Source organism: Capsella rubella, unplaced genomic scaffold (assembly GCF_000375325.1).
Source record: "Capsella rubella cultivar Monte Gargano unplaced genomic scaffold, Caprub1_0 scaffold_4, whole genome shotgun sequence".
In the NCBI taxonomy this organism is placed as follows: Eukaryota; Viridiplantae; Streptophyta; class Magnoliopsida; order Brassicales; family Brassicaceae; genus Capsella; species Capsella rubella.
Genome location: NW_006238920.1, coordinates 3,535,153 through 3,562,263, shown reverse-complemented (window position 1 = coordinate 3,562,263; position 27,111 = coordinate 3,535,153). Strand labels below are relative to the sequence as shown.

General features: G+C 33.7%; 2 protein-coding genes and 1 long non-coding RNA gene across 3 annotated transcripts; 1 reads left to right on the top strand and 2 right to left on the bottom strand.

Annotated features, from left to right (window-relative positions):
- Window positions 1-260: 260 nt before the first annotated feature.
- On the bottom strand, window positions 261-1,124 carry LOC111830956. Its single transcript, XM_023783846.1, has 2 exons — window positions 532-1,124; window positions 261-450 (listed from the first exon to the last, which is right to left on the bottom strand). The coding sequence occupies exons 1-2, from the start codon at window positions 1,122-1,124 to the stop codon at window positions 261-263; spliced, it is 783 nt and encodes a 260-aa protein (XP_023639614.1).
- A 10,771-nt stretch (window positions 1,125-11,895) lies between these two features.
- On the bottom strand, window positions 11,896-14,118 carry LOC111830908. Its single transcript, XR_002834191.1, has 4 exons — window positions 13,867-14,118; window positions 13,427-13,507; window positions 13,202-13,323; window positions 11,896-12,999 (listed from the first exon to the last, which is right to left on the bottom strand). It is a non-coding gene; the product is annotated as an uncharacterized LOC111830908 (long non-coding RNA).
- Window positions 14,119-21,801: 7,683 nt separating this feature from the next.
- On the top strand, window positions 21,802-22,804 carry LOC17888678 (probable E3 ubiquitin-protein ligase RNF144A-B). Its single transcript, XM_006296166.1, has 2 exons — window positions 21,802-22,640; window positions 22,726-22,804. The coding sequence occupies exons 1-2, from the start codon at window positions 21,802-21,804 to the stop codon at window positions 22,802-22,804; spliced, it is 918 nt and encodes a 305-aa protein (XP_006296228.1).
- Window positions 22,805-27,111: the final 4,307 nt, after the last annotated feature.

The window sequence follows — 27,111 nt, the reverse complement described above, 5'->3', positions numbered from 1 at the left end:
CCAAAATCTCTTAATTTCTTTATTTTTAAATTTGGTAGATTCAATTAACAGAATGCAAACAAAATTTGGTATAGCTAGCTTCAGTAAATAACTATCAATTTAAACCAAAACAAAAGTAAAACTAATAGAACAAGTACATACTTTTGATTGTATTTATGATTAGCTATTGGATTTAATAGTAATTTTGATTTGTATTTAGTGGAAATTTTACTAGAGAAAACCTTGCTTCTGCAAACAAAGCTTGTATAGCCATTGGAGAATTACCATACGAGGTAACACCATTTCGCATCCATGAGAGCTGCTCTACAGGCTAAACTTTCTGCCATAAGAGGTGAAGAAACATGCTCACAAATAGCAGAATGGAGAGAAGTATCACCATTGCTGTTTGTGAAGGTCCAACCAAGGCCCGCTGTCTGCAGGTCCTTACGCCAAGCTCCATCCGACTTGCAACTCATGCTAAATTGGTCTTGAGTTTGTCGATTCCTGTGATGAGCATCCGGTCGCAGGGTAGGGGGAGAGGGGAAGGATGACTGTGCCGAGAACCATTCTTTGGCATCTAGAATGGATTTTAGCACAGTTTCCTCCGCCGAGAAATTCCTATCATTGAAAACTCTTTGATTCCTTGACTTCCATAAATTCCAGCAAATCCATGGAGCGAGAGGGCCTGAAGTAAGGCCGACGGGAGGGAGACAGGTGAGCTTTGAAGCTGCAGCTAAACCAACACGCACTTCTACCACCTGCGAGGAGATAAAGGGAGCAGAGAAAGGGACTAGCTCCCACACGCTAACTGCAAAAGGGCAGGCAAACATGAGATGAGTGATAGATTCATCCTCCCCGCAGAAGCTGCACCTCAGGTTGGCCGGGATGTGCCTATGGACCAGTTGCTGACCAGTTGGGAGAGCACCATGTAATGTTTTCCAGAGAAACATTTTCAACTTAGGGGAAGTGTGAACAGCCCACACTTCTTTTTTCCAATCCACATCTCTTTGAGGCAACAAAGGATTGGAGATTGCTAGATTTTCTCTGGCCACATAATAGCCAGATTTGGTAGAGTAAGTACCTAAAGCATTACCCACCCATATTTTCTTGTCTTTTGCACCGAGTCTACTTGGCTTGAGGGACATGATGGAAGCAGCAAAGTGGGGGAGGGTTTCCTGTACTTTGACCTCATCCCACTCCAGGGTTCCTTAAATGAACAGGTCGCATACCTTCAAGTCTTTAAGTGCTCGTGGGGAAGGTCCTGTTGGTTGGACCAGTTTAGAGCAAGAGAGCCATGGATCATCCCAGACCCTGATGGATTGCCCATCACCTAGAACCCAACCCAACCTTTTCTTAAGCAGGTCTCGTCCTGCTAGGATGCTTCTCCAGCCATGAGAAGCTGATCCGGGGCAGATGCAATCCAAGAAATCTGTGGAATGGCAATACTTTCCAAGCAAAATCCTGGCCAGCAAGCAATTAGGATTTTGAAACAGTCTCCAAGCCAGTTTTCCAAGCAGCGCAGCATTAAATCCTTGTATATCCCTAAGTCCCAAACCTCCTTCCAATTTGAATTTTGTAAGCGAGTCCCAAGCTACCCAGCACATACCTTTCTTCTCTGCTTTTGCATCCCACCAGAATCTAGTGAGTGTTGATTGGATGCTCTTACACAGGGAAACAGGGAGGAGGAAGCAAGACATGGCATATGATGGCATTGCCATTAACACACTCTTCAATAAAGTCAACTTTCCAGCTCCCGAGAGGAACTTGTTAGACCAGGAAAGAGCTCGTTGTCTGATTCTGTCCACAATAGAGGAGAATAAATCCTTCTTCTTCCTTCCAAAGTGCTCCGGGAGACCCAAGTATTTTCCTACACCACCTTCTACCCCAATCTCAAGTTCCTGTTTGATCCTTTGTTTTAGCCAGACTGGAGTCTTCCTGGAAAAGGAGATAGAGGACTTCAATTTATTTATCACCTTTCCTTAGGCTTCGCCATATCTTTTTAGGATACTTCTCAGCCCATAACAAGCTTTGGTATTTGCCTTGCAGAAAAACATCGTATCATCAGCAAATAATAGATGATTAATGCGTGGACAACCTCTTGCTACTTTAATGCCAGAGAAGTTTCCGGATTCTTGAGCAGCATTGCATAATCCTGATAAAACCTGACTACAGAGGATGAAGATATAGGGTGAGAGCTGATCCCCTTGTCTAATGCCTCTCAGAGGGATAACTTTACCCTTCGGGGAATCATTAACCAGAAATGAGTAAGTGACAGTGGAAATACACTGCATGATCCAGTTAGTCCATTTGGGATGGAAACCAAATCTTTTTTAGAACCTTCTCAATGAAGCTCCATTCCACCCGGTCGTATGCTTTGCTCATGTCCGTCTTCACAGCCATTGAACAATGTTTTTCAGCCTCTGAGGTCTTTAAGAAGTGCAGAACCTCATGGGTGATTAGCACGTTGTCTGATATCGCCCTTCCTGGAACGAATGCTGATTGAGTATCCGAGATAAGGGGGTCAAGGATTGGTTGGAGGCGTCTTGAGAGGAGTTTGGATATGACTTTGAAGTAGACGTTGCATAAAGCAATAGGGCGGAAGTCTGCCACCTTTTTAGCACATTGAGTCTTGGGGATCAATCTTATAAAAGTGTCATTGAGATTAGGTGGCATTACACCAGAATAAAAGAACTCTTGGATCTCCGCAACAATAGCTGGTCCAACTGCATCCCAGTTTAATTGGAAGAAACAAGCAGAAAAACCATCGGGCCCGGGAGCCTTTCCTGGGTGTATAGAAAAAGCTGCATCTTTGATTTCCTTAGAAGTAGGGGAGGCAATCAAGGCCTGGTTTACTTCATCAGTGATACAAGGTTGAATTGCTTCACAAATAGTCTCATCCAAATCTCTTGAAACAGATACAGGAGAAGCAAAAAGTTTTTGAAAGTAAGAAGAAATCACTTCCCCTATCTTGTCTTCTTCAAACACCGCCGATCCTTCCTCATCTTCAATGACAGAGAATTTGTTAATTGCTCTTCTACCTCTTGTGGCAGCATGGAAAAAACCAGAATTTTGGTCTCCAAGGCAAAGCCAAAGTTGACGACTTCTCTGCTTCCAGAATGCTTCCTCCTCTCTATAAGCTTTCTTCAATGCCTCATTGATTTTTGCAATCACTGCCTCGACCGGATTACTGCTGACCATTGCCGCTTCAAGCTCTTCCTGAAGTTTGGTTATAGTCAACTGACTATTCTTTTGGTTCTCCTTATTCCAAGCCACTAATGCATGTCTGCAGCGGGTGATTCTGGACTGGACAGCCAGATCTTGCTCCTTTAACCAGGTTTCCTCCACTAATTGCTTGACTTCCTGGTTTTCTTTAAGTCGACGGTCATATCTGAAAAGGCCTCTCTTCTTCTTGGGAGTTAATGAAAAGTGAGAAATAAGAGGTCTGTGGTCAGATCCTTCGAACCTCAAGTACTTGCATCTTCCATCCGGGTATTCTTCTGCCCATTAACTGTTTCCCATAGCTCGATCTAGCCTACATGAAACCACATGATTATGTCTAGAGCCTCTCCAGGATAGAGGATTTCCTGAGTACCCCAGATCATAAAGATCACATTCCGAGATGAATGAACGAAACTCAACAAAGGAGCCTTCAGGGCGAAGAGGACCTCCTCTCTTTTCTGAGTTGTCAGTGATGTCGTTAAAGTCTCCAGATAAGAACCAGGGAGCCGCTCTGTTCATGGCAATACATTTAAGAGCATCCCAGACTGATCCTCTCTTGCTTTGGTCAGGGTCACCATAAATGAAGGAAGCAAAGAAGGATTTCCTGTGGCTTGTGGTTTTAGTATCAATGAAATTATCACAGGATGAGATGATCTCCACTTCAACTTCCTTTTTCCATAAAAGGGCTAAGCCGCCACCACCATGGCCATGAGGAGGGACAATATGATGGTGATCAAACCTTAGCTCCTCCTTAGCTTGCAGGATAATGTTTTGTTGATTCTTGGTTTCCATAAGGAAGACAATCTCTGGGGAAAACTGCCGATTCATCTCCTTTAGGCGACGAACTGTCATTGGGTTCCCCAAACCCTGACAGTTCCAACATAGAATATCTAAGGAAGGAGAGCTTGACCGGCTTGAAAATCCCTCTGCCCTGAGGTCCCTGCAATCATTTCCTGTCCCGTAATATCATCGGCCTCCTCTGAGATTTGAGTGCCAGGGGCTAGGTGAGGATCCATGTTTAGCCGTCTTCTTGGAGATGTGTGGTTTAGGAGCAGTTTCCTTTTCTTCTTTGATTTTCCTCCGGGAACAATGCGGGGGCTGTGTTTTTTGCTCTGAGCTTTCCTTGGGGGTCTCCCTACAGGTCTTCCTAACCTTTTCTTAGCTGCAACTCTCTTTTTTGGTCTTGGGGGTGGGATAAGAGAGTTAGTAGGTCCCAATCGTTGAGCTACAGGGATGCGTTCATGGCTGCTGGAAAGTTCTGGGGAGAATCTTTCCTCCGCAGTGGGAGCTGCTACAACCAAGCTGTTAGATACCATTTGTGCTGCAGTTTCTTCAAACTCTCCTAGTGCTTCAGCTTGTCTGATTCTTTCCTTCCTTGCAGCACTCTCTGTAGGGTCAGGGCAGCTTGCATATTGTACCATAACCTCACGGAGTTCTCCCATTGCCACATCAAGGGCTGCTTAAGGAATGACCTGTTCCCTTGGCAATGTAGCTTGTGAGGTTTCCTCGGGGGTTCTGCGGTGTGAATTGGTTACATGTCTCCTTGTATCTTCATGAAGGTCTCTCATCGACCGAGGGGTAGGATTTGAGCTTCTGGAATAATGTCGAGAGCTGCTAGAGAAGTATCTAGGTCCTGGCTCTTTTTCCCGATGAGAGGAGCTATGCCCTACACTCTCCGAAGGATGCCGGGAAGAGTGATCATTGTTGTGAAGGCGACTAGAGGAGTGTCTAGAGCTCTCTCTTACAGGGGAAGATTTTCTAGGTGAGAGGGAGTACTCTTTCCGTCTGCCATGAGAGGTTTCTCGTGATCTGTGGCTTCTAGTAGCGACCGACTTTGCTCTTGTGGGAGAGTGCCTTCGCGCTTCTCTTAATCTTTCAGGACTGCGGCGAGGGCGATCATCACGACCTTTAGGGCGAGGTGGTGGGGGAGGAAGATTCTTCCTAGGCTTTGTAGAAGGACAATCTCTGTCCTCATGATCCATCATATGGCAAGTATGACAGTGTTTCTTCAACCTTTCATATACTAACTCTGCTTCAATCTCTTCTCCATTTTTAAACTCCACAATAGCAGTTTTAACAAGCGGAATAAGGCCATTAATACGAACCCTCATCCTTGCCATTTTTGTAGAAACATCCAGTTGTTCCACAGAGCCAATGTCTTCTCCAATGCTTCTGATAAGATCCTCAGTCCAGAGATGAACCGGGATACGAGTAACTTGGATCCAGAAAGGGATTTCTGAGGGGAACGTTCGAGAAATGGTGGGTTCCCAACGTTGTAGGATGATCATATAACCCGCAAAGTGATACGGTCTGCTTTCCAAGACGAGCTGCACATCTGCTTCTGAATCGAACTGAAATTGAAACAGTCCATGCCCTAGATCTGACCCGAGTGGCCTGGAAAAAGTTTTCCAGTGCTCGGTAAAAAAAGGGAGAATGGACCAAGTCCTTTGGACTACTGGATTGGTTATTCGGCGAATAAGAGTAAGCTTGTGGCGGAGAAGGAGTGCTGAGTTGTCACAATCTGGGGCTTTGATCCTCGGTACTCTTGGAGGGTTGCTTGAGGAGGCGATAGCTTTGCCTTTTTCCGCATAAGAGAGGCGGTGAGTCATTGTGCACCTTTGAGTGAAGGACGAGCCTTGACGTAAACGGGGAGAGCAGAATTTCCGAGCCTTGAATTTGAGAAAGGTTTCTCTCTACCTTCGATGGTGAGGAGGGGAAGTCAAAAGTCTTGTTTAGTCATGGTGGAATGACAGCCATGGGGTACTTTCAGGTCCGGACATGATTACACCGAGGGAACCAGTAGATCAGTGGACCAGAGAGACGTCGGAGATCCCACGCTCCAGTGGTGGGATGGACGCGCCGGTGAAGACGCAGATCTGAGACGCACTCTTCAAAGAGATTTGAATTCTTGGGATGTGTGCCCGAGAGGTTTTCTGGTTTGGATATTTAAAGTTCAATACTTTTACTAATCTTCTCAACACAAATCTACATCAAATCAGCAGTTTTCAATATCAACATAGGGAGTCACAAACAAATTTTGAATTTAATGTTAGCATAAGAGATATTTCATTATGACGATGTGGTCGGGATTTCGAATATACTGAAGTGTTATTCCAGTAATTTTCTCAACACAAATCTACATGTCTAGACATGGCCAATAAAGTATTAAAAAGCACACAAGTCAAAACCCGCTTCAGATACCTTAATTTACAACTCATCAAACTAAGATGATGTTAGTGGTGTTATCTGGTTCAGCACCTTCTTCTGTCCCCTTGTATGCTTCTTCTTCAAACCTATATTTACAACTTACAAGAGAGGAGATTCTTCGTTGGATTTTTACCTGATAATTAAAAAAAAAAGCTTTGACTAACAAATATCAAATATGGAAAAACTCATAATATATAAATCAAATCCATCAAAAAAAAATTAAAATCTTTAGTTTCGTTTTTTAACTTTAATTGATTGATATAATTAACAAAATCCAAACAAAATTTGATTGGTAGCTTGAATAAAAGACTGTCAATGTAAACCAAAATTCAAGGTAAAACATATAAAACATGTACATAAGCCTAAGCAAAACCATATTGAACTATTCATATTGTTTTGAAAAGTATTAATTCTCCTAAACTAAACTGGACTAACAAAACAACAATCACATCTGAAACGAAATGCACAAAGCTGTTTTAGTGAGAGTACACTCACGAGAGAGTTTTCATTTGATTTTGAAGACAAAGCAAAGCGCACAGAACGAGAGTTGGTCAATGAAGATGAACCAGCTTCAGATCGTTAATTGTTCATCCTCACTCTCTTCCCTCTCATATGTACTGTGTCAAAATAAACCACATAAGATTTAAAACAAGCTTCAAATACTTCAGTGCTAAACTCACCAATAAAAAGGATTAAACAAAAGTTCTTACTTCGTTCATCATCCTCTTCTGTCCTTATATGCTTCTTCTTCAAGCCTATTTGCATATAATTCGATTGTCAAAAGACTTATAGATCTGCATATGTCATAGATAAAAAAAAAACCAAAAAATAAGAACCAGACTTTTTTTGTCTAATTGTTGCTACGCTTTGGTATTTGTCGTATCTCGCAGGCTTGACATTATACATTATCTTTTGCCGTTGGATAAAGCAATTTTTTTTTGTGAAAATCAGGTGGGAGAGAAGATATGAAAGACATAAATAAAATATTTCTTGTTTCCTGAATGATTTTTAAACCCAAACCATAAACACGAATAAGGGGAAAAAGAAATCCTACATGTTAAGATAAGCTAAATCTTTTCTTACCACTTAAAGAGCATTTCCTTTATGGTAATTTGAAACGTGGCATTTTGACTTCATATTTAATTTGATTTACTTAGTAAAAAAATATTATTTCTTTATTTTTTATAGTCAACAAATTAAATTAATGAAGAATAAAATTTATAAGATTTTTTTTCCTTTGGTTGTTTGCTTATTTTTTTTTGGGGAAGGGGAATAAAATTGATGGGTTTTTAAGGGTAACTTTATACAAGAAACTAGGGAAAACGGCATATTCCCCCATAAACTATGTTACTTTATCGTAATCATATACAAAACTTTGTTGCGTGCCTATAACTTCATAAACTTGTATTAAATTTGAATTTCATACACGAACAAAACAAATTCGATCTAAAACCACAAATCTCTAAACGATGTTAATATTCCGTTAACAATATGCTAACATTGATGCCAAGTGGATTGAAAAAGAAAAATTAAGATAAAAACTACTTACCTGAGGTTCGAACCTTGTTCCTTTAAGACAGAGGACCGTAATACCACTGAGCCACAGGAACATATTGTTAGTTGCTTAGATGAATATATATTTATACATATAAACTAAATGAAAATAACAAAACTAAAAAGAAACTATCTCTTCGCTTTGTTCCATTTCTTCATCTTATCTCCATTCCCACCACAATCACTCATTCAACTTCAACTGGATCCTAGATCCTACATCTATAACACAATGGTCAAATAAAGATCAAATCTCAGAGATCTAAACCAAATAATAAGTTCATAAATAAATCTGAGAAAAAAGAAATTAAGTAGACGATAAGAATGAGAAAGCAAACTCATCGGAAATTATAAAAGTGATCGGAAGGACGAGTCATGGAGGACGAGTGAATCTATGAGAGAAACAAAATCAAACCTAACCAAAGCTTTATGGTCGTTTGTCTTCTCATCCTTTCTACTCGATCTAACCAAACCTTTATGGTCGTTTGTCTTCAAATCAGTCATGGAGGACGAGTGAATCTATGAGAGAAACAGAGAATCGTTATATATAAATTAATATTTGATTGTCAATGTACAATAAAATTTGTTGGCACATATGGCACTAAGTATGCAACATTAAATTAGAGGTTATGGGTTCGATTCTCAGTTGTGTATGGATTTTTGTTTTTTAAATACGACGTCGTTTGTATTATCAACATCCACGTGGCATCCTAGTCATCTTTCAGTTAACGGAACAATAACGACGTTTAGAGATTTGTGGGTTTATGTCGGATTTGTTTTGTTCGTGTATGAAATTCAAATTTAATACAAGTTTATGTAGTTATAGGCACACGACAAAGTTTCGTATATGATTGCGATAAAGTAACATAGTTTATGGGGTAATATGCCGTTTCCCCAGAAACTACTAGTATAAAGTTCAAACAAGTCAAATAAAAGATTAAATACTATTTCAAAACAGTCAAATAAAAGATAAGTTTGAATAAAACATAAGCTATGATCAAATTCTTAGATTTTGTTCAAACCAATCAAATAAAAGATAAGGTAGAATAAAAAATAACAAATAAAAAGAGAAAATGTATGCATTGCAAGGTATGGAGCCTTGGGTTTCACGAGATATGTATTAAAAACTCAAAAAATATGTCTAAATCAAATGTACTATTCTTCATGATACAATACAAATAGATTGAATATTCTATGAAACGTATGTAAGTACCATTTCATGTTGTGTATGGCTTGTTGTCCGATTGATCTAGTGACAACAACACATTGACTTGTGTCTCTTCATACTTAGTGACTGTTCAGTGAAACAAAACAAACAGAAACATCACGACCTAAACGTTGTAACTCTGAAAATCAATTATCGACCAACACTCCCCCTTAATTGAGTTTCGGTCTTACACTAAGCTTCCTTCTTAGTTCGTCATAGCTTTCAAAGGAGTAGAATGACATCTTTGTCTCCTTCTTGGGGATTTCTTATCACACAAGTTATAAACATTGTCACGTCCCCTCTGTGATATTTTCAGTCACGTTCACGTCCCTTTGTTTTCATCCTTCTTCCACTCACTTTCTTTTAAGTAGCTTTCTTCTTATTTCCTTTTAGTTTCTTCTTGATAACCAAATTTCTGCATAAACTTTTTCATTTTTGCTTCGGCTATCTCTATAACCGAATTATGCTCTATTTTTCTCCGAGGTAAGTATCCTTTTTTTTGGTGTTTTTCTTTGATCACCATAACGTCTCCATGATGTTTTACGCGTGCATCTTATCCACTTTTTCTTCAGTTAAATTTTTAACCGGTTTATGCTCCAATATTGTTTGGTGTCTCACTTTGATCACCGTCACGACTCTTCTTCGAACAACGTTTCAAAATTCTCCTTCCACAACTCCTTTGGAGCTTTGGAGCTTTCTTCTTAAACGTACTGTATGTGGATGCTTGTGAAGGTTAATGGTGCTCTCTCTTATCACCACCTTATTTTTCTATTTTTTCTATTTCTCTTTCTCTCCTCTCAAGCCAATATTTTGCCTACAGATTTTCTGCTGTTAATCAAAAACACCATTAACCTCTACTTGTAAATGTGCATCAATAACGGAAACTCTATAAGATTCTTCACCATCTAAACCAATGAATCTCTTAACCACACATCAAAACTTCAGCTTGGATATGTGTTGTATCATTGTTGTTCTTGCAAATTCTGCTTGATTATGTGTTGTGTTGCAAATTTTTATTTGAATGCTCAGGATTACCAACTCTTTCTATCCCCAAGACTCTATTGTTTTACATTTAATGCTTACGGACTGATGGGAGATCAAAACCCTTACGTATCTTTTCAGAAAGGGTCTATCATTTAATATTATATATAGCGTATTTTTAACTAGATTTTTTATGTATATCGTTGATCAATAATTTTGTTTTACACATGAAAATGTATCTAATCGATAAAATTGACTCGATCACGTTAGTTACTAGTTTTGGAAACTAATTTAAGTAGACAGTATGATAGTTTTGTATCCTATTTAAGTAAATAGTATAACGAAATTTATTTAATAGCTAAAATAGAATTTGGTAAATATTTTTCTATTGTGGAGATTTCAAATTAAATGTTTTAGTTTCATGTACACCAAAATGTACACAGTTGAATATGTCAGAATAAATTCTTAAATAAAATTTAATCCGAAACAAAACATGGCCATTCTAATATCATAAACATGCACCATTAAGCTAAACATGATGAAATCATATTTATTTGCTAGCTTCTTAACCTAATAAAAAAAACAATGAATTTTCTTTAATAAAAGTTCTAATAAATACAATGCTTAATTATGTTACATACATCTTTTTAGACTCGAGATATAGGACGTATCCTAAACAACAGAGTTGTGTCTTCTTCTTGATTTCTGAACTCTAAAGTAGATGAATCTCCTTTGTTTATGTCATTCACTTTACATAATTTTTCCAACCAACTCCTGTAGCTATTATTCCATCTCTTGATATTCGAAATCCCGACCACATCGTCATAATGAAATATCTCTTATGTTAACATCAAATTCAAAATTTGTTTGTGACTCCCTATGTTGATATTGAAAACTGCTGATTTGATATAGATTTGTGTTGAGAAGATTACTGGAATAACACTTCATTACTTTTGCAATATCATTAAAATAACCATGACTAACAAAAATGGAAAATATCATAATATATGAATCAAATCCATCGACCAAAATCTCTTAATTTCTTTATTTTTAAATTTGGTAGATTCAATTAACAGAATGCAAACAAAATTTGGTATAGCTAGCTTCAGTAAATAACTATCAATTTAAACCAAAACTAAAGTAAAACTAATAGAACAAGTATATACTTTTCATTGTATTTATGATTAGCTATTGGATTTAATAGTAATTTTGATTTGTATTTAGTGGAAATTTTACGGGAGAAAACCTTGCTTCTGCAAACAAAGCTTGTATAGCCATTGGAGAATTACCATACGAGGTAACACCATTATGCTATTTATTGTCGATGTATACTTGAAGTTTCTCGTTAGGTAAAAACTCGTGAATGATAACAGATCAATTACATTTCAGTTTGGTGGTCTTATAAATGAACCAATGTATTAATTGCCATGCATGTCTAGACATGGCCAATAAAATATTAAATTTATAAGTCTGCTAGAGTCACTTCTCCATATTGAATAGTCCAGCCCAAGGAAGAGATATATCAGTCACAATTGGTAAGACTTCCTAACCAAACTGAAAGATATAATTAGCACTTGTCATTAACGAGTTTTAACTTAACCAAAAACTTCAAGCATACATCAAGAGTAAACAGCATATTGGTCTTACCTCGAATGCTAATTCTCTAATGGCTATACAACCATTGTTTGCTAAGCAAGGTGTTCTCCCGTAAAATTTCCACTGTAAGGTAAAATTATTTGCTACTAAAAGAATCCAAACAAAATTTGGTTTAGCTAGCTTTAGTAAACGACTACAAATATTAACCAAAACTCACGTAAAACAAATACAATATGTACATAATTTTGATCGTATTTGTGATTTCTATAGACTGGAAGTTTTAATAGCGAAAAACTTGCTTTTGCAAACAATGCTTGTATAGCCATTGGAGATTTTGCATACGAGGTCACAACAACATGCTGCTTATTCTCGATGTATGCTTGAAGTTTCTAGCTAAGTACAAACTCGTGAATGATAAAAGCTCAATATATATTTCAGTTTGGTCACAAAGTCTCAACAATTGTGACCGATGTTGTCTCTTCCTTGGGCTCAATTATTCAATATAGAGAGGTGACTCTAGCAGCCTTATAAATCCAATTTTTTTTTGCCATGTCTAACTATGCCTCTCTTTTTTTAGTGAAGAAGGCAAAATTTTTTAGGAATGCAATTACATTATCTAATCAACAAGCCAATTGACCTAGCTGTTAACAGTGCTATTACCATGGGATACTAGCACGGGTTCGTACAGACCTCTTTCCACCACACTTGAAGTACTTCATGGAGAGTAAAAAGACTCTCAATCCAAAAAATTAGGTTTGCTAACGTTTCCAATTTCTTGTTTTTTTGGGATTTAGAATCATTTTACTCTCCATAAAGTATTCAAAGAGTGGTGGAACGAGGTCTAGACGAACCGATGCTAGTCTTCCATGGGTAATTGTATTGTAAACATCTAGGTTTATTGGATTATGTTCAAGTAGTGTAGTTGCATTGCTCAAAACTTGTGCCTTATATTCACCAAAAAATAAAGACATAGTTAGACATGACCAATAAAATATTGGATTTATAAGGCTGCTGAATCACTTCTCCATATTGAATAATTGAATCCAACGAAGAGACAACATCAATCAGAATTGGTGTGACAATGTGCCCAAACTTAAATATATATTAACCTCTGATCATTCACGAGTTTGTACTTGACCAAAAACTTCAAGTATACATCAAGAATAAACAACATATTGGTGTTACCTTGAATGTTATTTCTTCGATGGCTATACAAGCATTGTTTGCAGAAGAAATGTTTTCTCCTGTAAAATTCCACTCTGTGGAAACCAAAAATACAATTAAATACAATAGATAAGCCTAAAGTATGTAAAAAAAACTAAAACCAAAAACATAATAAATTAATAAACTTTTGATTTTGTTTCGACAAGTATTAACTCTCCTAGACTAAACTAGACCAAAAAAACAACATTCACATCTGAAACAAGATACACAAAGCGGTTCATATGCGAGTGAACTCACCAGAGAATTTTCCTTTGATTATGAAGACATAGCAAAGCGCACACAACTAGGGTTGTTCAGTGAAGACGAACCAACTTCGGGTTATGAATTGTTCATTCTCTATTTTTTCCATCTCGTACATACTGTGTCAACAAAAAAAGCACACAAGTCAAAACCCGCTTCAGATATCTTAATTTAAAACTCATCAAACTAAGATGATGTTAGTGGTGTTATCTGGTTCAGCACCTTCTCTGTCCCCTTGTACGCTTCTTCTTCAACACTATATTTACAACTTACAAGAGAGGAGACTCTTCGTTGGATTTTTACCTAATAATTAAAAAAAAAAGCTTTGACTAACAAATATCAAATATGGAAAATCTCATAATATTTAAATCAAATCCATCAAAAGAAATTAAAATCTTTACTCTCCTTTTTTAATTTTAATTGATTGATATAATTAACAAAATCCAAACAAAATTTGATTGGTAGCTTGAATAAAAGACTGTCAATGTAAACCAAAATTCAAGGTAAAACATATAGAACAAGTACATAAGCCTAAGCAAAACCATATTGAACTATTCATTTTGTTTTAAAGTATTAATTCTCCTAAACTAAACTAGACTAACAAAACAACAATCACATCTGAAACGAAATGCACAAAGCTGTTTTAATGCGAGTACACTCACGAGAGAGTTTTCATTTGACTTTAAAGCCATAGCAAAGCGCAGAGAACGAGAGTTGGTCAATGAAGACGAACCAGCTTCAGATCGTTAATTGTTCATCCTCACTCTCTTCCCTCTCGTATGTACAGTGTCAAAATAAAACCACATAAGATTTAAAAAAAGCTTCAAATACTTCAGTGCTAAACTCACCAATAAAAAGGATTAAACAATAGTTCTTACTTCGTTCATCATCCTCTTCTGTCCTTATATGCTTCTTCTTCAAGCCTATTTGCATATAATTCGATTGTCAAAAGACTTATAAATCTGAATATGTCATAGATAAAAAAAACCAAAATTTTTTATAAGAATCAGACTTTACTTGTCTAATTGTTGCTACGCTTGGGTATTTGTCGTATCTCGCAGGCTTGACATTATACATTATCTTTTGCCGGTGGAAAAAGCAATTTTTTGTGAAAAATCAGGTGGGAGAGAAGATATGAAAGACATGAATAAAATATTTCTTGTTTCCTGAATGATTTTTAAACCCAAACCAAAAACATAAATAAGGGGAAAAAGAAATCCTACATGTTAAGATAAGCTAAATTTTTTCTTACCACTTAATGAGCATTTCATTTATGGTAATTTGAAACGTGGCGCTTTGACTTCATATTTAATTTGATTTACTTAGACAAAAAAATTATTTCTTCATTTTTGATAGTCAACAAATTAAATTAATGAAGAATAAAATTTATAAGATTTTTTTCCTTTGGTTGTTTGTTTTTTTTTTTTTTGGGAAGGGGGAATCAAATTGATGGATTTTTAAGGGTAACTTTATCCAAGAAACTACTAGTTCAAAGTTCAAACAAGTCAAATAATAGATTTAATACTATTTCAAACCAGTCAATAAAAGATAAGTTTGAATATAAGATAAGCTATGATCAGATTCTTAGATTTTGTTCAAACTAGTCAAATAAAAGATAAGGTAAAATAAAAGATAACAAATAAAAGGAGAAAATCTATACATTGCAAGGTGTGGAGCCTCGGGTACCACGAGATATGTATTAAAAACTCAAACAATATGTCTAAATCAAATGTACTATTCTTCATGACACAATACATATAGATTGAATATTTTATGGAACGTATGTAAGTACCATTTCATGTTGTGTATGGCTTGTTGTCCGATTGATCTAGTGACAACAAAACATTGACTTGTGTCTCTTCATACTTAGTGACTGTTCAGTGAAACAAAACAAACAGAAACGTCACGACCTAAACATTTTAACTCTGAAAATCAATTATCGACCAACACTCCCCCTTAATTGAGTTTTGGTCTTACACTAAGCTTCCTTCTTAGTTTGTCATAGCTTTCAAAGGAGTAGAATGACATCTTTTGTCTCCTTCTTGGTGATTTCTTATCACACAAGTTATAAACATTGTCACGTCCCTTTTGTTTTAACCTTCTTCCACTCACTTTCTTTTAAGTAGCTTTCTTTTTATTTCCTTTTAGTTTCTTTTTTATCACCAAATTTCTGCGTAAACTTTTTCATTTTTGCTTCGGCTATCTCTATAACCGAATTATGCTCTATTTTTCTCCTAGGTAAGTATCCTTTTTTTGGTGTCTTTCTTTGATCACCATAACGTCTTCATGATGTTTTACGCGTGTATCTTATCCACTTTTTCTTCAGTTAAATTTTCAACCGGTTTATGCTCCATTATTGTTTGGTGTCTGACTTTGATCACCGTCACGTCTCTTCTTCGATCAACGTTTCAGAATTCTCCTTCCACAACTCCTTTTGAGCTTTGGAGCTTTCTTCTTAAACGTACTGTATGTGAATGCTTGTTAAGGTTAATGGTGCTCTCTCTTGTCACAACCTTATTTTTCTACTTTTTCTATTTCTCTTTCTCTCCTCTCAAGCCAATATTTTGCCTACATATTTTCCGCCGTTAATCAAAAACACCATTAACCTCTACTTGTAAATGTGCATCAATAACGGAGACTCTATAAGATTCTTCACCACCTAAGTAGACAGTATGATAGTTTTGTATATTATTTAAGTAGACAGTATTATAGTTTTGTATCCTATTTAAGCAGATAGTATAACGAAAGTTATTTAATAGTTAAAATACAATTTGGTAAATATTTTTCTATTGTGGAGATTTCAATGTTTTAGTTTCACATACACCAAAATGTACACAGTTGAATATGTCATAATAAAATTCTTAAATAAAATTTAATCCGAAACAAAACATGGCCATTCTAATATCATAAACATGCACCATTAAACTAAACATGATGAAATCATATTTATTTGCTAGCTTCTTAACTTAAGAAACAAAAAACAATGAATTTTCTTTAAAAAAAGTTCGAATAATTACAATGCTTAATTATGTTACTTACATCTTTAAAAATAGGATTAGTTTACTTTTAGAATGGTTGTTAGACTTAGTTTTTAATATACTATGTTTTGAACCCACGCTACGCGTGGGTATATTTGAGATATTTTGGTTAAAATTATTTATCGTTGATGATTAATGAATTAACTACTCAAAACAACATCGTTCATCTAAACTCCTAAACTCGAATTAGATGTCTTTCTTACTTTCTACCGTAATTTAGTTTTATACTTCCAGAATACCCATACTAAATTTCATAAACAAATAAATTAAATAACCAAGATATCAATAAATAATAAACAAACAAAAAGCAGACAAATAAAGATATTGGATTGTGCTTTTTACTTTAGCATCCTCTGCCTAACATCAACTCCAATTACTTCATTAAAAGACTTTTTCAATCAAAGATTCCAATATAGTCAATACTCCGATTACATAAACAAAACGTAAGAAAACAAAAAGTTAGAATTGCACTAAACAATTAAAACACACCAAAATAATACAACACTATAAAACCACAATTATAACCTTGAATGGAACACAAAATCATAAACGGATGATAAACAAATGAAATCATTGAAACAATTCAAAAAACGCAAATACAAAAAAAAAATATTATCTAAAAATCAAACTGCACCAAAAAAAAAAAACATCAGAACTACGAAACTAATAGAACAAGATACTAATGTAAAGGTCTAGACTCTTTATTTATAGTTGAATTGTTAGGGCTAGTTGTCTTAATTACTCAACTCGATTTTACTTTTTATAAATAGAAATTTACTTAAACACAATATTCACAATAAATTATGAAGTATTTTAATTTAAATATTTAATAAATAATTTTAAGTCTTTTCGTTTTTAATTTAACAAAAATTAAATTTTTATATTTTGATTAGTTTTATATCATTTATTTTTTATGAAAAAGAAATACTAAATTTAGAAATATTTTCATGTTTTAAAATATATCTTTTATTTCCAGATATATATATATATATATATATATATATATATATATATATTATTTGCCTTTTTACAAAATAAATCTTAACATAAAATTCGTCATAATTTTAAAAATGTTAAATATTGAGATGTCTAACCGTGATTCGTCGTTTAAAATCATATGTGGACGCCTTTAGGAGCTTATATAACTTCAACTTTTATATAGTATAGATTTGGAAAAAGATATGGAAAAAATATGGTTCGCTACACAAACTATAGAAGAATGCATGGTCACACATGCTAAGTATTATATTGTACACTCAGCTACACGATCTATATGTATTGCATGGTCACATGCATCAACTATACAACGTCATGTAGTCAACACCATAGACATAAAATTCTGGTACACTGGTCAACTGATTCTGGCGTTGACCGGTGTTGACTCTGGCGTTGACTGTTTTTGACCAAACAAAATATTCAAAATAAAAAGCTTAAAAATACCTCATTAATTTTTTATTTGGACATTTAATACCTGATCTTTAAAAAAATATTTTTGATAGAAATGAAATATGAAATTATATTTTGAATTAAATATATAAATTAATGATATATTGAAATATTACTAACAAATATTTTTCTTCAAATAAAATTATACTTAATTTAATGTCATTTATGCACTAATAATAAATAGAAATTAATAAGGGTAAAATTGTAATATTTTTTTTGTTGAGAGATCGTAGGTATGAAAATGACAATATTTCATATTTTAAGTATTAAATTGTACTTTTTTATTATTTTAGGTATTATTTTTCCAACAAAAAAAGATCAAGTATTAAACGTCCAAATAAAAAATAGATAAAGTATTTTAAACTTTTTTCCCTTTTTAAATATATAATTTTATGAGCATTTTTGAGAAATACCCTTTTTGGTGTACCCCTTTTTAAAAATACCCCTCTTTTCTATACATTTTCAAAAATACCCCTTTTCAAATATGAAAAATTATAAACTCTTATATGGTTGATAAGGTATATCAAAATCATCATTACTATTGGGAGACTAAATCCAAATATTTCGAAGGTTTTAAAAAGTTCTAAACGGCATTTATATGGTTTTTATAAGGTTTTTAAAAGGTTTACAAAGTTTTTATAAGGTTTTTATATGTTTTTAAAACGGTATTTATACGGTATTTATGAAATATATATATAAATTTACACACATATAAAGATAATTTGTGTCTATAAATATAAGTTTACACATATTGTTTTGATAAATTTCAAATTTTATAGTGACTTTATGATAAAATTAGAAAGAGGGGTATTTTTTAAAAGTGTTATTGGAAAAGGGGTATTTTTGAAACTTCCCCTAATTTTATTTATACTGTTAAAAAAACTAAAAACTATAATTATTTTATAATGAATTTTTAAGGTTTTGTATACTTCAAAAAAAATACAATTTTAGGAAGAAAATTGTAACAATGATTTTTTGTATTTAAGTAAATCACATAATAAGTTAATGGTTTTGATTGACAATGTGAAAATAAGCAATTCCCTTACTAATTCATAAGATTTTTCCAGTTTTAGTTTAGATTATAATTATTTTACTATTAATTAGCTCTATAGTTTAAAAATAACTAATTATAATAAGAATGGATACATTAACTATATAAACAAAATTAGTGTTTATATATTGAATATATATATAAAAAAATCAACAGTTTTTTATTAATTTGTTTATGGTTTTATATAAAGAAAAATATATAATCTTAGGAATTTTCTATGCTGATTTTGTATTTAAATAAAATCAAATAATAAGTTAATGTTTTTTTATTAACAATATAAAAATAAGTACTTCCCTTACTAATTCACAGAATTTTTTTAGTTTTAATTAAGATTTTAGTATCTTGAATTTTTCTAGTTTTAATTTAGATTTTAGTATCATGAATTTTTCTAGTTTTAATTTAGATTTTAATATCTTGAATTAAATACAAAATCACCGTCGTCATTTTCTTCCTAAAATTATATTTTTTAATAATATCATATTTTGAAATTTTTTATAGTTTTGTATACTAAAAAAGTTCAAAAAATTATAGTTTTTTAGTTTTTTAATAGTATAAATAAAATTATAAAAAAAAAATTTGAATATTGTTTTGGTCAAAAACGGTCAACGCCGGAGTCAACACCGGTCAACGCCAGAATCAGTTGACCGGTGTACCAGAATTTATGTCTATGGTGTTGACCGCTTGACATTTGCAAAAGATATCATCAAGATATTTAAAAAGTGAATATACCTTTTTATCAATTTAGTAATATATGTCCATCAAAAAGATCTAATTGCAACATATGTATTATATAATAAAATAATAGAAATAAAATTAAATAAAAGTGAATGTATAATAGTAATTTTTTGAAATATATTTGTTTAAACTAGGTAAAGATATATTAAAAGTATCTAAAATCTGTTTATTGTATATAATTTTGAATTTAATAGACTGGATTTTATAGTAACAAATTTAAATAATTTTCCATAAATTGTGGTTAGCTATTATCTTTTGATTTATTTATTTTTTCCAGGAAAATATACCAGCTAATAAATTAAACTTCACATGTCATCACACCAGATATTAATATCTTATTCAAGATCCGAATAGATCATACCCGGATCCAAAACAATCTGTCTTTAAGGCCGTGTTCTTTTAAGAATCGTGAGATTCTTACCTGCAACTGATTATTCTGTAACTGAATTGTCTTTAAATCTCATTCATCTCTACTTTATTTTAAAGTTTTCAATCGATGCGATTAAAGATTGATGGATTTAAAATCGCTGGAGAAAGTGGCACGATTTCAAACAAGAAACAGTCGCACGATTTCGAAATGCCATCGTTAAAGCTTTATGGATCTCACTCTTTATCTTCTTCTTCAGTTTAGATGATTTAATTTACATTTATGCCCCTGAATATATTCATAATTACAAGGTATCAAAAAAAACAAAAAAAAAAAATACAGAACACGGTTTTTGAAAGTAAGTCGCGAGTGTAGTCGCACGATTATTTAAATGTACAACCGTAACTAATCAGCCCTATAATCTAATAAATATATAAAGAATATATATTTCTTTATGCAGAAAATATCATAATAAAAAATTGAAAAAAAATTGAAAACGGAAAATGGAAAGAAAATAGGGGAAGACTGACTGGAGACTGGTAGTATATCAAAAAATCTTAAGAGAATATATGACTACCCATAGGCATTAAATTTTAAAATTATAGTGCTTCACCAAAAAAAAATTGTAAAATTATAGTAGTTATTTAATTTTTGGACAACTATTCTGTAGACACAACCCTATGTTTAAGTTTTAACACCAAAAATGAGACGCTTCAGAAACCAACCCAACAACGCAAGCAAGAGAAACACAAAACCCTAATCTTATCCTTCAATGACAACACAGTCCATCAATGGCGACGGAGACACCATCTATATCTTCTCCATACCTCTCTCTTCTCGTGGTTCAACCAAACTTGACGCCATTTCCGTCAAGGATTACGACCGTGATCGCCACCTTTTTCCCTGTAACAACCCATCCCGTGGGAACCCCTACCACATGGCACAGCCCACCACATGGTAGATATAACGCTGCAGCGCATCGACCCTAACCTCTCTCCTGCGGGCCCAAACTGCACAGCCCACTGCTCGCAGCCTGCTGGCCCACCAGGTAGGTTATTGGTGCGCCTAGCGTTTCTCGAACCCAGGTCCTCACCCTTTAACAAACTTCCCACTTGACAAGTTGTCACCAATTGATCTGCAGTTCTTTTTGTTGGAAGCAATATTCTTTTTGTTGGTAAGAATATTCCTTTCTTCATCATGAGCTATAATAAAAAAGGTAATTTAGTCATTTTGTACATTGAAAATGGTATTTTTGAAAATGGACACCTAGAGAGGATACTTGTAAAAAAGGGTATCATAAAAATGTTAGTTGTGCAAATCCCCCTAATATTTATGTATTATCTATATATTTAATATATATATATATATATATATATGTTTAAAATTGAGGGTTAAAAGTTTTTTAAAATGTTTTTGTTAATAGATTAAATTAGATAGATTTGAGGAGAATGAATTTAGGGATTTTTCTGAATTAATTGTTTATTGATGTGTAACTTAATTTTTTTTTCTTCTAAAATTAGGGAGAAATTCAAGTAATGTGAGTGGCAATGGCTTGTAAATAAGTTTCAACTCCAAGGTTTTTTACAAAACTGCTGCAAAAATATTAATATAGATTACTCATTTCCGTTAATTAAATAAAAAAATAATTTAATTATTTATAGGTTCATGACTACAATTAGTTTAATTATATGTAGGTTAGTTTAATCAGAAAAAATAATAATTTACTTTATATATTTGAACTACTGTATATAATTACAAATACTTCATATTGTAAAGTAAATATTATTTAAATATACCATCATATTATAAAGGCAAGTAAAAATATATAAAGTAACCATTAAATAATTATAACCAAATTTAACATGACAAAAAAAAAAAACCAAAATTCAAATTTAACAACGCAAGCAAGAGAAACATAAAACCCTAATCTTCTCCACACCTCTGCTCGTGGTTAAACCAAATGACCACACAGTCGATCAATGCAGCCACCGTCAATGGCGACAGAGACAACAAATCCATCTTCTCCACACCTCTCTCTGCTCGTGGTTCAACAAAACTTGACGCCATCTCCATCGAGGACTACGACCGTGAACGCCACCTTTATCCCCGGCTTGGTTCTTCACAACAAACCCTAGTCAAATCAGACTTCTCAAACTACGTTGATCTTGATGAAGATGACGATCTCAAGATCCTCTGTTTCACACCAACCTCTATGGGAAAGGGACAGTCCTCGTCGTCCTCATCCACTAGACGAACCTTTGATTGCGAGATATGTGTTGAACGCAAACCAAAGATTGAATCTTTTCGAATCAATGAATGCTCTCACTCCTACTGTAATGATTGTGTCTCAAAGTATATAGCTGCTAGGTTACAAGACAACATCCTCTCAATCAAATGCCCTGTTTCTGGTTGCCCCGGGCAGCTCGAGCCTGACCAATGCCGTTTAATCTTGCCGGGAGAGGTCTTTGATCGTTGGGGCGACGCTCTCTGCGAAGCGGTGATAACTGCCGGTTCGACTAGATTCTACTGTCCGTATAAAGATTGTTCTGCTTTGGTCTACATGGATGAGAAGATAAAAGAATCAGAGTGCCCTCACTGCCATAGAATGGTATGTGTAGAGTGTGGGACTAAGTGGCATGCGGAGATAACATGTGAGGAGTTTCAGAAGTTAGGCGAGAACGAAAGAGAAAGAGATGATATTTTGTTGAAGAAGATGGCTGAGAGTAAGAAGTGGAAAAGATGTCCTAATTGCAAATTCTACGTTCAAAAGACTAGGGGTTGCTCAACCGTGATATGCAGGTATCTTTCTTTGTTCTTGTTTGCAATACAAAAAAAAAAAACTTGAAATAAACAAAACAGTTATATCTTTAGACACTTTTTGCAGATGTGGGTTGCCTTTTTGCTACAAGTGTGGAGCTCCTCTCAACCAACCCCATTCTTGTCGTAGGACTAGGAGGCGTTGATAATATGGTCAACATGTCTCGCTAGGTTCTTTCGATTCCGCTGTAGTTCATTGTCTTTGAGATCAACTAAGAAGGAAATCATTTGGATAGTTAACTTTACTTAAATACTGCGCTATGGCGCATGCTATTTTCCAATGTTTTCATGCCTAGATTGAGCCAGTCTGTCCGACCGGTTAACCCATGAACTTGAAACTTCTCCAGTTTGGGTTAAATACTAAAAATCGACAATCTAAAACCCGGAAAACCTCATAACAACTTGCAATTAACCCGTGACCAGGTAAACCGGTTGAACCACTTGGTTTGGAGCTCACAAAAAAAATGTTTGATTGTGGAAGTAAATTTATAGAGTTTTAGTTATTTTTGGAAGTTGAATATTTTTTATTCGGTTGTAAATCGCACACAACTACAACTACATTAGTTGTTTTTATAAAATTGTATCTCTATATTAGTAAAAGAGAAGTACAAAATAGAATGCGTGTCGGGTCAAGATTAAAAAAATAACCCGATTTTAACAATTGGATACTTTAAAATTGGATATTAAAATGGGTTTGGATACATACATCGGATACTTTCCATATTTAATTTTAGTATTATATTATTTCCATAACTAATTTTAGGATTTCCTAATATTTATCTAACTAATTTAATATAATATATTAAAAAAATTATTATTCTTCTTTCACTTTTATTTGATCTTTTTTTTAATTTCTGATATTATACTAAATAATAAAAATGTTTCAAAAATTTTTAACTTTTTTTGCATATGCTGCAATTTAAATTTTTCAAAACGGACATATAATACTCAATTACACTCGGTTAAATATTTTGGACAATGATTTAAAATCATTATAAGTATGACCAATATTAAAACCATTGTTACATAAGCATATTTAAAATATTTGTTTAAAGACATAGATGTAAATTTGGAGACATGATTTTTATTGATAAAATATTATATATCAAACTACGTAAATTTTAAATAGTCCACGGGTAGTTTGTTAAAATCACAATTGTAATGGTAAACCGAGTTATGAATAATATTTTTTTACGATATGAATTCTGTTACGGGTTGGTTCTTCCAAAAATATATTGTAAGTGTGTAATTTTAACGTCTATTCCTACTTCTATTCCAAAAATGGTCAAATTGAACAATTTATCGATAAATATTCTTTCGTGCTGTTAAATGTTCACCCTTTTTTTAATTGTATCAAAACTCAATATATTATTATTTACTCGCTTTTTCTTTATTATTTTATTTAAACTTATTATACAAATATATGATTTACTGTAATCGACTGCACTAATAAAATTAAAATGTAATATAATTTAATCCGTTAAATTTTTTTTTGGGTAAAAGATTAAATAAATTATTTTAAAAAATCCGTTAAATATTATAGATAAGTAATTATTTTCTGCGCACTGTGACGCGGGTCCAAACCTAGTATATATATTATTTGACAAGCACTTTACCCGGTTTGGAGGCCTATGAGGGCATCGTTGGCCTAGAAAAGACCATTATACCCTCTACTAAATACAACAGTCGGGTCGTCAGATCCACTAAACGGGTCAAAGTTGTTGGGCTTTAAAGTTGGGTCAATAACATTCATTACGTTGGATTACTATTTCAGATTGATATGACTATTTCCAACCAAATAAAACGGGTCCATAAAGTTTATTGAGTTATTTATATGTTAATAATAAGGTCCACTTAGTTGTCCTCTTTGTCGATCTAAGCAGCTAACCGAAGCGGATGATTCGGTTACAAAATTTAGTCTATTTGTAATATTAGCTTATGGCTGTATTGTATTTAGTGCTTAAAAACTCTATGACAAAAAAAAAAAAAAAAAAGAGTCCACTTTAATATGCCTTCTGCTTGAAAATTTATAAAAGATTACCTAATTGGCACCCTAATTAGAACCATACATAATTTTGCAACGCTGTCAAGGTAAACCCTAGATTATAACTGCCTCATATTTTCTTATAAATATTTGATATTTGACATGAGATATTTTTCATACAAACTCAAAATATTGCTCGGCTTACGTAAGTCTTAATGTCTTCTACTTTTTAGATTTCTGGAGATTGTGATTATAGATATTTTAGTACGTTGTAGGGCGATGTTTCATAGAACGTGTAACATATAATATGTGTCATACAACTTCAAAATACTTTTTACTTACTGTAATGTTCTCTACTTTTTAACTTTTACTTTCCATCCATCCTTATATATTACTAATTATACGTTTTAAAATTTCAGTAACTTTCACTATTTTCAAGAAAAATTCATGATCATATGTAACGCCCCGACCGTCACCTCTCTAGTGCGAACTATGTTCATTCTTAGCCCATAGGCTCACCTCTCTTAATGGGCACATGTGCCCACCCAAATTCGGCGGTCGGTTTGTTACGTCTGGGAGGCTTGAGAACTTGTTTACCGACCCTACAAACCAGCACCTGATCTTTCCTGGTGTTTTTTCCTCACTCACACCGTTCCTACAACCACTTCCCGGAAGTTCACCTATCCGGAGACTACTCGAGCATAAGCACGCTTAACTGTAGAGTTCTCTAAGGATCTTTTACCAAAAAGATAAGTAGACTTTGTTGACATAGGTGGCCAAATCAATTCATTTAAACCTCTACGCAAACATAGGACGCGCAGGGATATAGAATACAAAATTATATCCTTTCAACATGTATATTTAGAGACAAGAATTCTAGAGTTATGTTCTAAAACTATGATCTCTACACTAACATTTATAAAACACGGTATGTTATTGGTTCCTTTTATCCACGAACATAGGGAAAATTTTATAATATCGGGATCGGAAGACGCTAGCTTTAATTTGGAGACTCTATATGATTGTGTAAACAATTAATCCTTACTAAATTCTCTTCTATTAGTAATTGTACCTTACTCGCTAACTTTTAAATGATCTAATATCTTCCCGACGGTCATAAGAGAGGTTCGCACGGAGAATATTTGATGGAGTTTTATGAAAAGGTTGGTATTAATTAAATTTTGTCGTCATTACCAACTCTTTACGTATATGACAATAAATAAAAGGTAGGTGATAACATTAAGTTTTGTTTTGACTGCATGAGGCGAATTTATTATCATCTGGTTTGTATAGCGAGAAGGTATATATTTGTACGAATTTAATATTTTAATATCTATAGATTTCTATTTCTTAACACTTCGTGTTATTTTAAATAGGGACCTACGGAATTTACGTTGAAAAATCTTTAATAATGTGGTAAGACTGTAAATATTTTTTTATTAAATTTGAAATATACTGATTATAATTGGTATTGCTATCTTTTCTTCTACTTTTTATAGTTGGTATTGCTATATTTTCTTGTATATAAAAGCGTTATGTGGCAGCTGGTGTTAAGGTATGTAAATCAACATGTCATTTGAGTCGAGAAAAATCATATTTCCTTGAGACTATGTCCACGGCTCAAATTTGCCCTGAGATACTCTCTCAATTAAAAGATCACTGTATTACTTAGTGAACGAATATACAGAGACTCAAATATTACACAATAAATAATCGGTATTAAAATTAAGCTAAGCAAACGGCAAATTAAAATAAAGATTGGTTTTAAAACAATAATGAGGAAACGCTAGGCCTAGGGATATGCTCAGATAATTCAGAATTGCAAATAAATAATTGTTAGGATTTATAAAGCACCGTTCTTGAACTCAAATCACAAAAATATAATCAATCAAGTTTCGTTGCAAAGACTATCTACGTCTAGAACCCTAAATTCCAAATCTATTTGCAAATTATAAGTTTAAGACATGCATTAAATTCAGGTTTGATAAGTTCACAAAATCCCTAAATCAAATCTCTTTGCGAATAGGTATTTTGCTCATCTAGATTATTTTCAGGAAATTAATAACACTTTCGTGTCTACTAGTTAACCTAAGAATCAAATTTTAGGTTGCTTTCACTACTGTAGAACAAATTAACCAAAATCTAGATGAAGAACTCTATTGATTCCATCCTAACAATCTAACAATTCATGAATTCCTTTGAAAACCCTAAACCTAACAAGAAATCTACTCAGACATGGTGAATGAAACAAACATCATGAATAAAATAGATATCATTAAAGAACTCAATAGAAGAAATAAAGGACTTTTGAATCTTCTCTGAAAGAGGTTTTGATTCTTCTCTCATAGCTCTCTACAAATCTCTCTCTCCAAAATAAATCTTAAGTCTTAACAAAACCCTAAAAACTCAATATATATGTCTACACCACGAACTGTGCTTTATTGCAAATAAGGAAAACTTTTGCGCCGA